This window comes from Rattus rattus, chromosome 8 (assembly GCF_011064425.1).
Source record: "Rattus rattus isolate New Zealand chromosome 8, Rrattus_CSIRO_v1, whole genome shotgun sequence".
NCBI classification, from domain to species: Eukaryota; Metazoa; Chordata; class Mammalia; order Rodentia; family Muridae; genus Rattus; species Rattus rattus.
Genome location: NC_046161.1, coordinates 60,557,218 through 60,569,607, shown reverse-complemented (window position 1 = coordinate 60,569,607; position 12,390 = coordinate 60,557,218). Strand labels below are relative to the sequence as shown.

The 12,390-nt window shown below is 48.1% G+C and overlaps 1 protein-coding gene across 2 annotated transcripts in view; it reads right to left on the bottom strand.

Moving 5' to 3' along the window:
• Positions 1-12,390, bottom strand: part of Dapk2 (death associated protein kinase 2) — a 111,061-nt gene that overhangs the window by 44,712 nt on the left and 53,959 nt on the right. For both annotated transcript variants that reach the window (XM_032909716.1, XM_032909715.1), the window contains exon 2: positions 7,673-7,894. In XM_032909716.1, coding sequence (XP_032765607.1) covers positions 7,673-7,894 — 222 coding nt within the window. The remainder of the gene's footprint in view (positions 1-7,672; positions 7,895-12,390) is intronic.

Sequence of the window (12,390 nt, the reverse complement as noted above, 5' to 3'; positions counted from 1 at the left end):
AGGGCCACACTGAGGGCCTGGAGGACAGACCCTATCAAGGGAAGAGCCCCCCACTGCCCAGTGCTGATTCATGTTGAGGCCTTTGCTTCCTGAACTCCAGCACCACATCAGTCACCCCAGGTGTGGCTCCACTGGTTCCCTAAGTGACTGCTCTGTGCCAAGCAAAGCAGTGTGGGTGTGGCTACTTCCACCTGGATTTCAAAGGATGCCTCAGAGCTTGGTGGCCCCTGGAAAGAGAACTGTGTGGGGATGGAAGCCAATGCAGAGAGCGCCCACTGCAGCAGGCAATCGGGGTGCCTGAAGACGCCAGACCAGTGGACCGCCAGGTGTACATCCATTCTTGTCTGGAAGAGCCGCAGCCAGGCCACTCCAACCTGTAAGGTGTGGACTACTCAGAGCAAAGACAAGAGGGCAAGGTTACCCAAAGCTGTTATGCAGGATCTGTGCCCTGGAGGGCCTGAAGGGCAAAATATTGAGCCCAAAGTGAGTCTAAGACTGACTCAAGACCTGTCACTCACTTCTTTCCCAGTTTGCTCCTTTGGAATAGAAAGGGCTACACTACTCCTACCACACATGGGACTTTAAAACCACAATGCTTGTTGGTTGCTCCCATTTAGCTGAAGCGTAGTTTGCTCAGAGTGGATCCCCTTGACTCTTACTCATAACGGGCCTGGCTGCGCTCCCTAAGACGCTGGCTTCCGTGTGTTTTGTTTCTTAAGACAGGGTCTTCGTTTGTAGCTCTGGCTGGCCTAGGACTTGCTCTGTAGACCAGGCTGGTTTCAAACTCACAGAACTTTGCCTGCTTCTGCCTCCCAAGCGCTGGGAATAAAGGCTTGGGAGCTGCCAGGCCCTGCTTGTCAATGTGTTAAACTCTGAAGCTGAAATCAGTTAACTTTTCAAGCCTCTTAGGGTTCAATGGATCTATTTTACATGAAGAGCTGACATGAATTTGGGGGGGGGAGGGGGGTGCCATAGTCAGAATGGACTGAGACAGACCACAAAGAGGAACAAATGCTAGACCCGACTGCCTGTGACGTGGTGACTCATTTCCCTGCTCTAGGAAAGCTGTGGTTTTCACACCTGAAAAATAGCAGATTGGGCAAGATGGCCCCTAGAGCTTCCTCTCCTTAGTTTTATAAAAAAATGGCCTCTTCATGGACTCAGGATCATCTAAGCATGGTCCCTAACTTACACACAAATCTTCATAAAATAATCTCTAGAAAACGACAGGATTTCCTCCCTTTCCAACATTTTCTGCACCTCCATAATGGTGCACATGAATGTCCTGGCCTGTGTGCAAACACCTCTGTTTGCTGAAGCCCTCTCTGTCTAGTCTGTTCGACAATATTTAGCCAGTAAACATGTGTGGTTACTGAGCACTTAAAACATGGCCAATGGGACAAAGGAACTGAATTTTTAAATTTAACCTAATTTTAAATACAAAAACTAATGAATTACTTCATTAAGCACAAGTTTACTGTTTAAATAGAACTGCTGCTCACTTTAACCATGGCAATCCTATAAGCAGATATGTGCTGAGTGTCAAACTGACATTAGCTTACACAGACTTAGAATATACATGTGTGTGTGTGTGTGTGTGTGTGTGTGTGTGTGTGTGTGTATAATGTTCATTAATAACCTCATACTGCCTATATAATAAAGTCAGTGTGTGGACTGGTGAGACGGCCCAGTGGTTGAGAGCACTGACTGCTCTTCCAGAGGTCCTGAGTTCAATTCCCAGCAACCACATTGGTGGCTCACAACCATCTGTAATGAGATCCGATGCCCTCTTCTGGTGTATCTGAAGACAGCTACAGTGTACTTATATATAATAAATAAATAAATCTTTAAAAAAAATAGTATGTGTTGGAGTCAATAAAATTATCATTAACATCCAGTCACCTATTACTTTTCACCTATTTAACGTGGCCACTAGAAAATTTCGAATTATATTTGGTCAATATTCAATTTTATTGGACTGAATAAAGAGAGAATGTGAGCTATGCATTAGCAATCGTCATCTCTGGTTTGTGACGTGGGTGCCATGTGGCCAGCAGCCTTTCCTGCTGTGATGGATGGCACCCTCGCAGGGTGAGTCAAAGTAAGCCCCTCCTCCCTCAAGTTGTCTTTGTCAGGACATATTTAATCTCAGCAACAAGGCTAGTACTTATGTTCGTCTGGGGGAGGGAGGACACGGGTGCACACCGGAGCAAACCTCCTGTCTGTTACATCTCAAACTGGGACAGACAGCTGATGTACCTCTTTAACATATCAAAATGGACCTGGCCTCCAGGTTCTCCCGGCTTTCCTCAGTCCCTACCTGTTAAAAGGTGTGGCTGGTATACCACACCTTCTGCCCTGAATGTTCCTGCCCAAGGGCTGGTAGCCTTTCCTCCAGAGGCTCTTCCCTATATAATCCAGACATTTTGGTTCTCCGCCTCTCTGTCTTCTGGTACCTTTGGCCTCCTGGCTGCTGTACTTGGTTCCCCTTTCCCTCTCCTCACATGGTCCAGGAACCTGACCATTCTGGACTCTCCCAGATGTGTCTGCTCTGACTATGCTCTCCCGCATATCTAGAATAAACATTTTCCTCCATACCCAGGAGCAGCCATGTCCTTTCCTTTCCTTTTATTTCTTTTGTTCACTCGCTGTCCATGCTGCAGGATCTCTCAGCTCGGAGTGAGCTGGGTGTGACCCGTAGCAGCTGAACAAATGCTAGCGATCAGTCTAGCACAGCATTTTCTGTGTCTCATGGTGACATCATCCAGCATCCTGTCCCCACCCTGACTTGGGGCAGGTCCTGGAACCCCACAGTTAGTGCAAGGGACACCTTGAGTCTGTCCCAGGAAGAGTTAGGATGGAAGTCCAGTCCTTCCACGACCTTAACCTCAGGATGGTCTGTGTAAAAGCTTTTCTTCTTGAAACAAGAGTGAGACTTCTCCTGGCCACCTTCAGGCTGGGAGGAATCCTGACACAAGGATGACTCAGCACTGGGAGGCCTTGATAAGCCTTGAAGTGAACACTAGGTACAGTGTCACTGCAGGGGTGCAGTGCTGGGGACGTTCAGATAAAGCCTAATTTAAGTTCACCATTCCTACAATATGCCTTCCTGAATATTCTCTCACTTGACCCTCACATACATCTGGAGGAATGCAGGTTTCTTCTCTCTCCCTATTTAGGATGAAACTGAGGACCAAAGAGGGCAAGTGGCTCCCCCCTCCATCCCCAACACAAGCTAATGAGCAACTGAGCCCCCCAACACACACAGCTAATGAGTGACCAAGCCACGTCACCTGAGTGCAATCCACCCTGTGCTCCTTTCTTCCTGCCCTCATCCACATCATGCAGCCCAAGTGTCTGGAAATGAGGACACCCCAAAGCCACCCAGACACTGTCCCTGACACACCTGTACAGACAGACAGATGCCGTCATATCAAGCTACACCATGTCTCACTCCACATAGACTAGTTTGCTTTGGAAATATGTTGTATGCGAAAGCCACTCAATACAAGTTCGGTGACTCAGGGAGCGCGATGCTCGCCTGGCATGCAGGAAGCATAGGTTGGATCCTATGTTTCGTAAACTTAGTGTGGTGGCACACATCTGTACTTCCAGGACTCAGCAGGTAGAGATAGGAAGTTAAGTAGATCATGGCCAACCTTGTCTACAAGGACAGTTCAAGAGCTGCCCAGGCTACAAGACACCCTGACTCAAAACAAAAGAAACAAACAAACAAAAACATTTTTAAATGGAAGTAAACTAAATCATCAATGGGGGCTGGAGAAATGGCTTGACATTTTTTAAAAAAATAAAACCTGGCTGGCTGTTCTTTCCAAGGACATGAGCTTGTCTCCCTGGCTTCCCATGGCCACTCACAACTCTCTATGCCTCCAGTTCCCAGAGATCTGAAGCCTTCTTCCAGCCTCTGTGGGCACTGCATGCATGTGGTAGATTTATAGCCACACACATAAAATAAAAACAAAACAAATAAAACAGAAGCATTGGGCTGAGCGTAGAACTCAAAGGCAGTGCTGTCTCTGCAAGCCTAGAAACATAGCTTTGACCAGGAGCCTCTCAGTTCTGAGACCTTTGACCTGGTCATTTTCCATCTCCTCCCAGGCTTCCTTCTGCTCACAGCCCAAACCAAACCCCTCCAGCAAAGGCTAAGTAAGAGTCTAGTTTCTTCTCTCTGTAATAGTACTCTCAGGGTCAACTCCTTCTCCCTTGCAGGTTGGGATGCCTGGTGAAGTGCTTTCCAGAGTTCTTCTGGTAGTGTGTATATAAATGACTGGCACAGGCAAGGATGGACCAATAGTATTGCCATAGCTCTGGGTGTCAGAAACATCAGCATCACCTAGAAGCCCCTGCCACAGAGAGCAAAGTTTTTCCTAATCCTCCCTTCAATCACCATGACCGGAAACAGGTGCTCCTAAGAAGGCCAGAGATGGGATAAAGACAGCTGAAAGGAACAGGAGTCTGGGCATGGTATGTCTTCTGGTACTGGCCTCTTCAGCAGAAACTAAAGGAAGCACCAATCCAGACAACAGCTGCTAAAGACACTGGGACCAGAGTCAATTCACCCAACAAAACTGCAAGTGAGGGGCCGGGGAGATAGCGCAGTGGGTAAGAGCAATTGCTCTGTAAACCCGAGTTCAAATCCTCAGCACCCATGTGAAAAGCTGTGTGTTGCCATGTACACCAGTAAGCCTAGCACTATGGGAGGCAGGAAGGGAAGAACCAGTGGGGTCTGCTGACTGCTGGTCCAGCTCCAGATTCAGGGAGGGACCTCATCTCAAGGAAACAAGACAGAGAATAGTATTGCAGGACACCGGATGTCTTCCTCTGGCCTCCACACACACATGTGCATGTACTGAACACATACATGTGCATGCACACATTATATACATGTGGTGACACACATCTATAAACTCAATCATATGTCATCCTATAGGCTGAGCTGGGAATGCCACACAGTCTAGAGCAGCCTGTACTACGTCAGTGAGATGCGAAAAATACCTACAAATAAACAGGTAAATTCTGAAAATGAATGAGTGGACACTAACACTTATGTCTAACCACTGGGCAAACCTGCTGCCCAGAGAGGACCCAAATGCCAAGAACTTCTGATGAGTTCAACAGGAACCACCAAGTCCAAGAAAAACCGTCTGAATTCTTCCCTTAGGATCCTCCCCAGGAAGTCCTTCTCCCATTGGAAGTCCTCCTCTCCAACCCCGCAGAAGTCCTCCTCTCGTGGGAAGTCCTCTTCCCCCCCCCAAGAAGTCCTCTGAGAAGTCCTCCCCTGGGAAGTCCTCCTATTCCCCAAGAAGTCCTCCTTCCCTGGAAAGTCCTTCCTAGAGCCCAGCAAGCATGGTCTGAGAATGGTCTTTACAAACTTGTTTTTTTTTTTTTTTTTTTTATTTCATAAACCCTTAGTATTCCTCAGCCAGACATCCCAAGCACAATGAGGCAACCAGGAATTAAAGGAGACAGAAAATGTGGACAGCTAGAACAAGCAGAGCAAGTCCTGAGAGCACCTGTGTGGGGACTGATGTTACCCATGGTGCACCTGCACTCACAAGAGGACAGCATATAAGTACAGGCTGGTCATGAGCCCTGCCCGGAGAACTGGAGACAAAGCAGAAGCATCTCAAACCCCAAATGCTAGGGTTCCACAAACAGGGGGAAATGGATCATTTTCCCAGAAGTTTAAGAAATGCCAATTAAAATGACAAGATACTGATTTGCAACTATAAAGATGAATAAAGAAAGACATGTGTTTTAAAACAGATGTCCCACAGATGCCGAGGCGGAAGGCAAACGGAAACACTGTGCTGTCCCTGCATCCTTTGGAAGCAAAGTCACCAAGAACCTGTACCTGCCCACCTTTAACTTAATCCTCCACTCCTGGAGATTCAGCTGGAATAACCGATTCAAAAGAAAAGGGGAAGACCATTGGGAAGAAGGAGTTTTATCAGTAAAGTCTGGAAAGGATAAGAGCTGGAAAATTGTAAGCCAATGTCCAGCAACAGAGAAACACTGATGTGTAATTTAATGAAAGATGATATGGTTATTTAAATGGAAAAGGGGCTATACGTGGAATTTTGTTAGTTGGAGAAAAAGTGGAACAGGAAATTGTAAAATTATATACAAAGTAATGAAGATGGAGAGGAACCACAGAGAAACACAAGTAGCTGTGTTTGGGCTGGAGGGTTATAAATACCTTTCCTTGTGAGTTTGGGGGTCTTGTTTGTTTGTTTGGTTGGTTGGTTGAGGGTTTTTGGTGAGGGAGGGGGATGATAATAGCCATTTAAAGAGGTGACTCTGGACTTCCCAGGAAGATGGGCTTGTCACTGTCTGCTGGGAATCAGGATGCTAACTAATGACCCGTCTTAGCCTTAGAGCATGCCAGGAGGAGTGCACACATGACTGACCATCCCTAGGGAAGGAGAGGAAGGCCTTCATCAGAGTCCTCTCTGGGTCAAGGAGACACACACAGTAACTACTTCATTTTGCACGGGGCCCACAAATGAGACACGAGGACATTGGGCCCTAGAGAAGGGGGTAGCATTGGCAATTCTATATAGTTAAACACAGAGGTCGATAATGCAAGAATCAAATTCGAGAGGATGCAAATCAAATTCTAGAGGATGCAAATTCTCTAAATTAAGTAGTTATATCTCACCAAGGTACAGAGACGTCTCGAATGCCAGGTGGTCCACTCAATCTGGAGGCAGGTGACTGGCCCACAGTCACAAAATCAAGAAGTACTGAGACAAACACCCCACTCCTCTGTGGATTGGCAGGTGTTTACTAGATGCTTCACGAGGCTCTGAACACTCTTGTCCTGGGATCTTGCTGATTAGCTGGCTGGCTGGCTGAGGCTATTGTGACTTGTGCCACAGCCTGACTCAGGCCCTATTACCCACCAGGCTCCACTAGCTCAGGGACATCGGAGTGTCCAACCAAGTCTTGGTGTTACTAAACTAAATTCCACCAACCACTGCCAAGTCCTCCTCGGCCATCCCAAGGCTGCACCTCACGCGTGTGGCTGTGTGGATGGCAGTCTCAGCCTTGCTATTTCTCAGCTATGGGATGTTGACCTTCTTGGTGCTCTGATCTATAAAATGGGCATGCTAAGAGTCTCTGTGATGGTATCACTATGAGGGTGAAATGAGGCTCTTTAAACAGTAGTTATGGACCGGTGAGATGGTTACGTGGGTAATAGCTATCACTGTAACAACACAAATATTAAACACAGTGCCAAGGTAATGGATTTTCCCCAGGGGAGGACTAAAGAGGTGTTGTGTAGAGTTGGAAGGATGGATATTCTTCCTCTCTTCAAGACAGATCCCTCTCTGACAACCTCTGTTACCCATGGTACCCTCTGCTCCTACTCTCCCTCATGAATGCTGTTCAGGCTGAGAAATAAGCCAGAACCACTGGTGTCTTCTATTTGATCTCCAAAGTCTAGTGAAAGCAAGAGTTAGGCCATTATTCGCTCTCCTTGCTACTCAGCAGGCTCACCCTCTCCTTTGGCTCCATTTAGACGGAGGATGAGGACAAGGGTGGCAGAAGGAAACCGTCTACAGCTAACTGCATCTTGTCTGGGCCGAGCTTCAGCCTAGTCGCCCACCCCACTTCCCCACACCACGGGACCCAGTGCCCCACTCACAGCTCGAGGATGAGCACCACATCGGTGCGGTTCTCATAGACGTCGTGCAGCGTGATGATGTTGGGGTGCAGCACCTGCCGCAGGATGCTCACCTCCCGCTCGATCTCCTCCCGGCACACGCCCCGACGGCTGGCCCGGCTCTGCCTCTTCTTGATGAATTTGGCTGCGTACTCTAGCCCCGTGCTCTGCTCCCGGCACTTCCTCACGATGGCGAACTGGCCACTGTAGGGACGCAGACACAAACAAGTAAGGAGGAGAAGCGATCCCCATGGTCAGCTGCCAAGACAGTCAGGAGGTCACTTTACCAAGACGGAAAGGTGTGTCACTGGCCAGTGGCCCTGCCAGGCCGACATGCAGTGAGTGACTCGGTTAGAATAGGGACTGAATTCCCTTCCACTCCCAGATCTCCCCATTTTACTAAGAGGAATGTTAATGTTGTTCCCACCATGCAAAGGTGAACGCCGAGGCCCTGGGAAGCATTAACTTGGTGAGGGTGACATGGCCTTGTCCTGGCAAAGCCTCAGCTAGAACCCAGGTCTATACTACCAGTTAAAGTCACAACATCCATAAAAACAGGCTGGGTTGGTGAGGATCTTGATTGGGATGGAGGGTGGGGTAAAGGCCACTTGGCGAGGTTAATCATCATCATAATGTGAGCAAGGAGTTGTAAAATTTGGAAACTAGGGCATAAGGAGAGGTTAAGTGACTCATAACAGAATTAACGACGGAACTGGACATCAAAGCCAGCTGCCCACAGAGTTTCTCAGGTAGTTACCGGAGACATGACCCAGCTCAGACTCCTGAGACAAGGAATGAAATGGAGACCATGAAATGGTGACCATACCAGAGATCCAAGCAGCCCTAATTCAGTTTCCGTAAGCGCTCTGAGGGCAGCCTGTGCCTCTCCATGTCTATTCAGCCCATGAGCTGGGACAGACCTAAATCCCTGGTGACTGCTAGTGTCCCCTCCTTACCCTCGAGGTCCTCCCTCTCAGCCTCCATTTTGTCCCATGTTGTTCCACTCCCCCCTCCCCAAATACCCACTGCCCAAGTAGCTCAGAAAGATTTATTAGTCTGATAATGGATCAAGAGCCCCAGTGCACTTTCTTAGTGGATCTGGTGTAAAAGATACAGTTGCAAGAAACTCTGGGCATTTGTCCCAACCTCGGGAAAATGGCATTGCATTTAAAGCATCCTATTTTTAGAATACTCTTCAAAGAGATGATCTTCTAAGTGAACCGGCTGACACGAATAAAATGAAGCTGAGCAAGGAAGCAGATAGCCAACAGCCAAACAGCCTGTCCCTGCAAGCACTTGAGAGATGTGGCCAAAAGCAAACTCATTCATCTCTCCACCTTTGCCCTTCACTCAACGCTGTCTGAACATGTACCCTGCGCTGGCTGGTAAACAACAGGGGACAAAGTCAGGGACAACAGGTGCAGAGGGAGCCCCCACTCCCAGGGCGGGAAGTCCCTAGGAGCTAGGCTTGGGGTCAAGTTTATACTACGTGGCCCACGAAAGTTTCAGCTACCCAGGCTCTACGAGCTCTGGCTCTGAGCTGTCCACGCACTGGGGGCTGACACAGGTGGAGGAAGGCCAGAGAGAGCACATCCAGTGTGATCTCTAACACAGATGGCCACTTGGAGCCACTCTAAGTCTTGGGGACATAAGGTCCCTGAACCGGTGCCAGCAAACACTGGACAAAGCTTTTGGCCTCAGGTGGCCTGAGTCTTAGCATCAGGGCCGCATATTCCTTTCCTTCTGGTACCTCAAAGGCTGCTGGTAGGCATGGCATTGCTGGTTCTGGTAGCTGTCCCCTCACAATCCTGAATAAGTTGACAGATGCAGAAAGTGAAGCTCAAGGCCTTTACACTGTACACATGCAGGTGGTGTCACCAAGAGTAGGTTTGACACCCAAATCCCCCAGCACCCAGCTTCAAGCTGCGCTATGCGATGACGTGAGAACACAAAGTCTCAAAGCAGAGCTAAAAGTTTCAGGTCACCTTGACATCGCATCTCCTTGGCCCTCTGAGGGAAATGGAGACACCTTTCTGTCGTGTGACTGAAAAATCCCTTAAGCTCTCAGAAAGCGCGTGTGTGCTTTTGCCTCTTGGTTTCTCCAGGAGAAGAGGGTGCGAATGAGATGGGAGTAAGGCAGGCCTACTCTTCTTCCCTCCAAAAAGAGGCCTTCAAAAGTGGGGGACTAGGGTAGAGCCAAACACCAGGCAACAGCAGTCAACTCGGGGCCTTTCTTCTCTCCTGAAGGGTTTTCAGCTCAGGCTTTGAGGGTAGCTGGAAGGAGAGCCACAGCCTCTGGCTACCTTCCCGGTGCCCATGAAGCAATGAATGGGGTCTGGACAACTGGGGCAGGTTTCAAGGTTAGACAGATCTGCTTCAGGGACTTCTTATGCGGTCATTCGGGTCAGGCCACTACCTGCTCTGAACATCCTTTTTCCTGACCTATGAAATGGGAGTCATGATTCACTGGTAGACAGTTGTAAAGCAAACACTTGCACCGTTGGCTCACCGTCAGTAGGAACAGCTGGCATAGATGAGGGCTGAGTAAGAGATACCTAGGGCCGGAAGTCACTGCTTCGAATGGTCTGGAATGTACGGCCAGGGAATCAGTGTAATTTTAAAAGCATCCTTTCCCCTGATGCCAGCGCCCACCCAGATGTGGGAATACTCTAAGTCTTAGTTGACTTTTTTAATTCCAGAGCAGTAGGTCTCAACCTTGGCAGCATTCTAGAGCCCCCTGGGAAATGTTTAAATGACAGAGGTCTAGATTTCAAGTCCAGAGATTCTGAGTTAGGTCTGGGCTATGGTCAGGAGACGAAGGTATTTAACATTTTATCTTATTCTGGTTTTGTTTTTTGATATAGAGCCTTACTATGTAGCTCAGGCAGGTCTTAAACTCATGATCCCTGTGCCCTAGCTTCCCAAGCACATGCACCCCTGTGCTCAGCCCCATGGTGACTCTCTTAGATAGCTGGGCTGGGAACCATGACTTAGAACAGCTCTTCTTTATAGGTGAAGAACCCCATTAGGGTCATGTTATCTGTGGCCTTCTCAGTGTACTGCTCAGGAAGCCTTCTTGAATCTGGTTTTACTTAAGAAGACTAGAGGAATCAGGTGGGAAAGGAGGCTTTCCTACCCTCAGGTTCTGCTTGAGGGGATAGAACTGTTGTGATAGTATCTACTATCAAAACAGAGACGTGTGTTTTCCAGGAGCCCCTGTGAAAGCCTGATTCTACTGCCTTTATCGGTATCAGCAGCCAAGCTGCTGCCCTTGCTTTAGTTTGGTTTTGGTCTGTTTTTGTTTTGGAGACAGGGTTTCTCTGTGTGGCTCTGGCTGCCCTGGAACTTACTCTGTAGACCTGGTTGGTCTCAAACTCAGAGAAGGGCCTGCCTCTGTCCCCTCAGTGCTTGGATTAAAGGCATAGGCCACCCCCCCCCCAGCCTGGGTAAAGAGTGGAGATGGTGGGGATTTCACCCAGGTACTCATACATGCGAAGCATGCACTGATCATTCACCTATGTTCTATGGCGTGTGTGTGTGTGTGTGTGTGTGTGTGTGTGTGTGTGTGTGTGTGTGTGTGTGTGTGTGTGTGAGGGGGGAATCGGGGAGAGAAAATTACTCTAGGCTTTGGCAGTTCCCATGCATAGTCATTCCAGGGTGACTACACAAAAGCAGAATCTGAGGTAATCTTACTATGCCCATAAAGCCTGCTCCACCCAACTTGGAGGGCTATTTGGGAAATCATAATGTCTGTGACAGGACTTGACTGACCGGGTGAGAAGGAACGAGGTGTCGGCAGGTGGGAACTTGGTGCCTGAAGCTGGTACCAGTCCTATAGAAGAGTTTATCAAGGGACAGTAAATCCACAAGACACAGAAGCTGTCATTCTTGTTCTGCCAACACGCTCTCCTGCCATTGTGTCAGGAACACAACGCTCTTCTCAGGCGGAGGGCTCAGCTCCCCAAACACTCCACACCAGTTAGGGCAGGTCACCAGCAGACAGGCCTGGTTCTAGAACTTTGCTGAGCCTCATTGCACCTCACAAGGGCTCCCTGTTATCTGCCTAGGAACCCCATTAAAAGGAGTGTATTTTTAGATAGATAGAGTCTCAGGTTTGGGAATGTCCCAACCCAATTCCCAACACCTCACGAAAAAGCCTAACTCAACCCTCTCAGATTCTGCACTGCCAAGAGAGAATAATCCCCAAATGACCCAGATATCACACCATGAGATAGATTCATAAAGCTCCATGGATACTGTTACACATGCCGCTGTTCTCTCTTTTTTTTTTTTAAGATTTATTTATTTATTATATATAAGTACACTCTAGCTATCTCCACACACATCAGAAGAGGGCATCAGATCTCATCATAGATGGTTGTGAGCCACCGTGTGGTTGCTGGGATTTGAACTCAGGACCTCTGGAAGAGCAGTCAGTGCTGCTCTTAACCACCGAGCCATCTCTCCAGCCCACAGCTGTTCTCTTTAAAGACTAATTGTATTATTAGCCTTTAAAGATAATTTAATTATTAATTTAATTATTTATTATTATTTTACTTAATATTATTCTTTTTTTTTAATATTTGAAGACGCAATCTTGGTTCCATTTTCTAGACCAAAATATTGGGGGAGCTGGAAAGGTGGTCCAATGGATAAAGTGCTTCCTGTGCAGACTGTTTGCTTTGTGATTGGATCCCTGG